The sequence below is a fragment of the Tarenaya hassleriana genome, unplaced genomic scaffold, assembly GCF_000463585.1.
Source record: "Tarenaya hassleriana unplaced genomic scaffold, ASM46358v1 Cleome96, whole genome shotgun sequence".
NCBI classification, from domain to species: domain Eukaryota; kingdom Viridiplantae; phylum Streptophyta; class Magnoliopsida; order Brassicales; family Cleomaceae; genus Tarenaya; species Tarenaya hassleriana.
The window spans coordinates 52527-59156 of NW_010972002.1; the positions used below are offsets into that span (position 1 = coordinate 52527).

The 6630-nt window shown below is 32.1% G+C and overlaps 1 protein-coding gene across 1 annotated transcript in view; it reads left to right on the top strand.

The window, feature by feature from the left end:
* The first annotated feature begins 5418 nt into the window (after positions 1-5418).
* LOC104804751 (WAT1-related protein At5g07050-like) overlaps positions 5419-6630 on the top strand; it is a 2283-nt gene continuing 1071 nt past the window's right edge. The window contains exons 1-4 of the mRNA XM_010529096.2: positions 5419-5736; positions 5906-5968; positions 6037-6385; positions 6565-6630. Of these exons, the coding sequence (XP_010527398.1) occupies positions 5543-5736; positions 5906-5968; positions 6037-6385; positions 6565-6630 (672 nt within the window). The 5' untranslated portion in view covers positions 5419-5542. The remainder of the gene's footprint in view (positions 5737-5905; positions 5969-6036; positions 6386-6564) is intronic.

The following is a 6630-nucleotide window of genomic DNA, read 5'->3' on the forward strand; positions in this document are numbered from 1 at the left end:
GCCCCAATTGTACCGTAAGGCTTAACATATTGTTTTTTTTTTGGATGGCGTAATTATGAAAAATAAATTACCAATTTTTACCCCGTCGGCGTAACATCATAATTCACGTAAGACCAACTTTTATGTGGATATGTTATGACTATTATCATTCTATATATAACCCAAGAACAAGTCTTACGATTAATTTGACCACGTGCCGAATTTCATATTACAATGTTGTCATTTTATTTTATTAAAAAATTAAAGAATATGTAATGATTTGATTCCTTATTTGCTTGAACGATGTGATCTTTTAGGTCATTAGTTTTGGTTTAGATTCAAAGTTTTGGACTGCTTCTTTGTCTTTTTTCTACTCAGCAGGACTAAGACGAGTGTGTAACAATATATTAAAATAGTTAAATTTCGTAGGTCGCTTATTGTGTAAGATAACTCATTGGCATGGCATGTCTCAATTTATGAAAATACAATGATGATGGCTTCGTGGGGTAAATAAATAGACCAGTTTGGCATGGGTTATAATAATAAGATGATGTATAATTATTTAATATAAGATGATGTATATTAAAAAAAATCAGTTGCAATTTAATCGATAAATTAAAATGTAAATTTTTTATCCTACCGTTGGTGGTCCACTGTGTAATAACCCGAATCCGATTTTAAATAGACAGGTCTTAAACCTTTAAAATAGACCATAAGATGTTGAAAAGAGACCTAGAAATCACCACGTGCGAATGGGACGAGAAAAAAGATAAGAGAAGAAAGAGATGACCATTTGGACCGACCGGTCTAGCATATAGACCGATCGATCTAGACCAAACGAACAAATACTATGGACCGAATGAGCTAGGTAACTTAGGGAGAGAAAACACGTCTGGACCGACCGATCCAGGCGCGACAGAAATAACCAGTCGAGCCTGCTCTCTTGGACGTATTACGGAAGTGGAGACAGGGCCCTACAGGCGGCAACAAGTCGACCTAACAGAACACCAATGCTTCCTAAGCAGCCGTACTCGATCCCAAACCTCTCTCTGCCTCTAAAATCCTCTCCTAAGTGTTGCATCTCACCATTATTGCAGGAGAAGTTGCAGAAAAGAGAAAGAGAGAAAGGAGAAGAAGAATGAGAAAGGGAGAAGGGGAGGGGGAAAAGAGCTCAGGAAAACAACAAGGGACAGTTCTAGAACGTTTGGAGGAAGTGCGACATCGGAACAGCCGGAAAGCACCACAAAATCCGGTAAAAAACGGAAACAAATCCGTTTTGAGGTGAGTGACTTGAATTACATCTGTGTGAGCTCATTTTCATCGTTCTTATTGTGTTAAATCGATGAAACTGGTGGATGATTAGAAAGAAGAAGTTTCAACAAACACTTAAAAACAAACGACACAAGATTTGGTTGTGAAATGAGCGAGATTTGAATGAATGAAAACTGAAGAAAAACTGAAAAATCGCAGAAACGCGAACTTGTTCTAATTACAGTAAATGCTAATAATTTCCCATAATTAAACTGCAGTATTTTGATTAATTGTTTTTTGGAATTGAAAGATAATATTCCAATGAACGTTTAAAAATAAATGGGACTCAATTTGGATAAGAAACGAGTGAGATATGAGCTAATAAAGTCGGATCAGAATTTGGAAATCGCAAAATCACGATCTGTTGTTCGCCTAGCCTCTGGACCGACCGGTCAAGGTGGAATTTAGCCAGACCACACTTTAAATTTGTTATAAAAAAATTATCAACTATTAATTTTTATAAAAAATTAATCATCTATCTACATAAATATTTTGTTTTAAATTTATTATAAAAATTTATAAAATTTAAAGAAAAAACATATATAAATTATATAATTCTAAAAATCACAATAAAAACATAATATTTATTTAAATTTATTATATTATAATATTTAAATTTTATATACATATTTATAAACATCAATCTTTATATAATAAATTTGTATACAAATATTATATTTAAAATTCAGTATATTTTATTGATTATAAATATTAAATTTAAAATTTTATTATATGTTAATACTTGATAGGTTGTAAATTGAGTATATTTTATTGGTTATATGTTTCTATATTTAAAATAGAATGTATTTTGAGAATTTTAAATAGTTGATAATATTTTTATTAAAGTGAAAAATTGTTTTTTAAAATTTTATATATTTAAAGGTTTTTTAATTAAAATTAATAGTTGATGATTTTTTATAATAAATTTTAAATAGAAGTCTTTTTTGTGTGAATAAAAAATTTGAAGTTTTTTTTTATTTGTCCAAAAAAAACATCTGATTCCCCTAAAAGAATTTTTGCAATGATTAATTTAGATACATTAACAGGAAAAATCTTTAAAACAAATTCCCGAGGGAATAAAAATAGGAAACAGAAACGGAATATAATGTGGGTCCCACCAACTATATTTCCAAATATACACGCCCGCGACGCGAAATCGGACTTGATTACAAAATAACAACTCGGTCGGCCCATTTATATGATGGGCTCACAATTTATATGGGCTTTAGATTTCGTTAGGAACGAATTATCCGTGTTTCTAATCTCTGAAACATCTTTTTGGTAAAATAAAAAATAAAATAAAGGAATAAAATATTACAATCTTTTTTTTTTTACACAATCTTATTGTATACAAGCTTTGTGGGTCATCATAATATATATATATAACAAATACTAGAAGCAAGAGCTTGAGTTCGACTCTGAAGTAGAGTAGTAAATTTTCATTTTCTGTTTCTTCCTTTAGGTTTAAAAAAGTTAAGAAAAAATAAATTTTATCCACATTTTTTTTTGTCATGAAATTCTATATCAATTAAGAAATTTGTTTTACGATTTCTCCAACAATAGAATTGTGATTCTTTATAACGATCGTGGCTATTTACACCCGTTTCTAATATTCACATATTATTGGCAAGGTTTTTTTTTTTTTTTATATATAAGAAATTGTCAAAGTTATTTGTTCAGTCTTTCATATATTTTATGAAATTAGAAATCGAATGTTAGATGTTGCGTGGAGGCATAGATTTGGACGGTCGTAACATTTTGTAACGCAGTGGAATCAAACTTGCTTACATGGGGGAGAGAAAAATAAATAATAATAAAAAAAACTCCGACTTTAAAACATTCTTATATTATAAATATTGGCAAAGCCAAATTACAACTATAACAAATATACGATTCCTTAACCAAACGAATAAAAGAAAAAAAAAATAACTAAAACATAATTCAATATGGATAATAGATGAAAATAAAAATAAAATAAACTCCGAATGCCTTCAAAAATAAAACACTTGTTGCGGATATAATCATCTTGTCCCGTATGTATCCTTGCGGTGCACTGCCCAAACACATGCAATGATAATAAGGACGACCAATATACATGCAACCGCGATCGACCCCCAATACGTCACCGGGTTACCCATCCTCTCAACCTTCAAAAACAGTAAACGAATATTCAAATATATAAGACAGAACGCTTTCTATGTGTTAGATATCAAACTATGTTCTATGTTGATCACAATGCATGGTATTTATATACAAAAGATGTTGAATGCAATATAGAATTTTTACAAAACCCTAAAACCCTAGTATTGGTAAAATTTACATTTTCAATGCGTAACATATATGGTGGGAGAACCTAATATGGAATTTTGAGGACATATTTGGAATGTTGCTGAGATTTATTTAAGTCGGTTACCAATGAATTCCCATATATTTGGTACATGCAAATTGGATATTTTTCATAAATGGTTTTGAACAATCAATTTAACAATAGAAATTTGTATATTTCATAGCGCACCGTATAAAGCTTTTAACTTATATGTTCTATGTTGGTCACAATGCATGGTATTTATATGCAAAAAGATGTTAAACGCAATATAGAATTTTTACAAAACCCCAAAACCCTAGTATTGGTAAAATTTACATTTTCAATGTATAACATATATATGGTGGGAGAATCTAATATGGAATTTGTGGAAGTGACCTGCGTTTATGATTGGAAATATTTGGAATATTTCTAGAAATTTAGAGATTTATTAAAGTCGGTTACCAATGAATTCCCATATTTTTTGGTACATGCAAATTAGATATTTTTCATATATGATTTTGAACGATCAATTTAACAATAAAAAATTGTATATTTCATATAGTGTCGTAAAAAGATTTATATTTCTGGGATTCAATTTTCCAATTCGCAAATTCAAGATGATTGGAAAAAAAATGGAAAATACAATTAAGGAAAGTGATATTTTCCATATCTCGGCCCCTTGTATGAAAATAGAGCATCATGAGTCTGATTTAGCCATTTTCAGCTTCTGGGTATTAGAAATTCTTGCTTTTCTCTACGGAAAGCCTCCTGGGCTCTCGTAAAGTCCCGAGCTTTTTCTTCGTCCTCACGGTTTTGCTTATACCTACTTTTATGTGGCCTTATGTTTCCTTTTTTGAATCACCGTTAATGGTGCTTCTTCGCTTACAACGCTAAGGAACTTCCGTACAGTTCTATATATAGAAAGAATGCAAAAGAAAAATGAAAGTTTGATTCTTTACTGTGTTCATAAGGATTACAGAATCTAAACTCATGTTTTCAACCGCAGAAATTTTTGCCCTTTTAGGTTTTTGTGTGATCTTGTTCATCTGTTTTGCTGCAATTGTTTATGCATTGAGTCAGAAGTGATTGTTAAACTCACATATCACTTGAGAATATCATAAAATAACGTAAAAAAAACGTTACACCCGTTCATTTTGATTCGATCCGAGTTCATTATCAATTCATGTATGATATATCGGTTTTTATATTATGTCGACTTGTTTAAGATTTACAAATATTAAGCTATTTAGGTTTCGTAAAATTGCATAAATTAATAAAATAAAAGCCTTACGGAGTTCACATAGAGTCACAAAGACACGTGATCTCTTGGTAAGGAGATCATACAAAATACGATGACGACACAAAAGACACGAGAATTGTGTTTCGAGTATTTTGCCGATATTAATATTAAATTATATAAATATAAAGATTTTATGACTTCGTTTATTTTTTGTTAGGTTATTTCGAATAATATAATATTAAATTCGGTATAATTTTGTATTTAGTATCATTTGGTTCATGCGTAATTATGTTCGTCTTCCGTTTCTTTTTGCTTTTGCTTTGGGTCACGCTTTATTTGTGTAATCAAAATGCGATTAACACGTTATTCACATAAAATACACACTTCCGTTAAGGCGCAGAGTGATTAGCGGAAAAAAAGAAAGAAGTTATATTATATCATTAAAAATACATGAAAAAGTTTTAGTATTCAAACCATATAAGAATAACAAAATGTTTGGATTAATGGTAATGACATTAAAAATGATTAAATCTTTTGGACTGCCATATATACAGTATGTAGAAATCTATTTTTTTTTTTTTGTAATTTAAGATGATGGTGTAAAGATTAGATTTGCACATTTGTAGGGATGTATATATACATGTATGCATGTATCAATGCGTCTATAAATTTACTTAAAAAAAACTAAGTATAATTCAAGATTCGATATGGCATTTAAGAGAGTAGAATTTAATAAATTTAAACCACACATGTTAATGATATTTTCACAAATGGCTTACACTTTCCTCTACTTCATCACCGAAGCTTCCTTTAACCATGGCTTCAACCCTCACGTCTACGTTACTTATCGCCATATCGTAGGCGGAGTCGTCACTTTCCCCTTCGCGTATTTCCTTGAGAGGTATGATTTCTATTCTTCGTTTGCAAGAAAAATATACATACGATATCGATGAACATGTACGAGAAGAAACTATCGAAAGATCGTTGAAACACGCTTTCTTCCGATAGTTACTTTGGGTGCAAGAAACGCAATAGGATCGTCTTTTTTCATTTGGTTTCTGCATTGACAGGAAGCTGAGACCGAAGCTGACATTAGCCCTTTTCATGGAGATTTTCGTTCTATCGCTTATCGGGTAAGTATATATATCATCCGTGCGACGGATTTGGTGGTGAATATGATCGATCTTGGTGATGGTTACAGGGTGAGTTTGACTCTGAACATGTATTACGCGAGCTTGAGATTCACATCTCCAACGTTTATGTCATCGATCGTGAACACGATCTCGTCGATGACGTTTCTGATGGCGGTGATTCTCCATCTAGAAGCTCTCGATCTCAAGAACCCTAGAGGAATCGCCAAGGTTGTCGGAACGGTCGTTTCCTTGGCGGGTGTGACCGTCATGACGCTTTACAAAGGGCCAGTCATCGAACCTCTGTGGAACCCTCTGGTCCGTCTGGAAGAAAACTCAGTTTTCCACGAGGATTGGCTCAAGGGTTCGATCCTCACCGTCTCGAGCTGCCTAACCTGGTCAATGTGGTACATCATGCAGGTATAACTTGGCCCTCTTACCTAGATCTCTACGCAATAAAGGTTTTCTATGTGATCGTTATTATTCATATATACATAAAAAATACGTAAATAACTTAGGTTAAATACGGTATCTCCCATATATATATCTGAAAAGATCTTGTGTTTTCGTATAACGGGAACGTTCTAGAAGCTTCTCAGGCGTATACATTGGAAAGATACCCCGCTCAACTCTCCCTCACGGCGTGGATGTCCTTCATAGGAGCG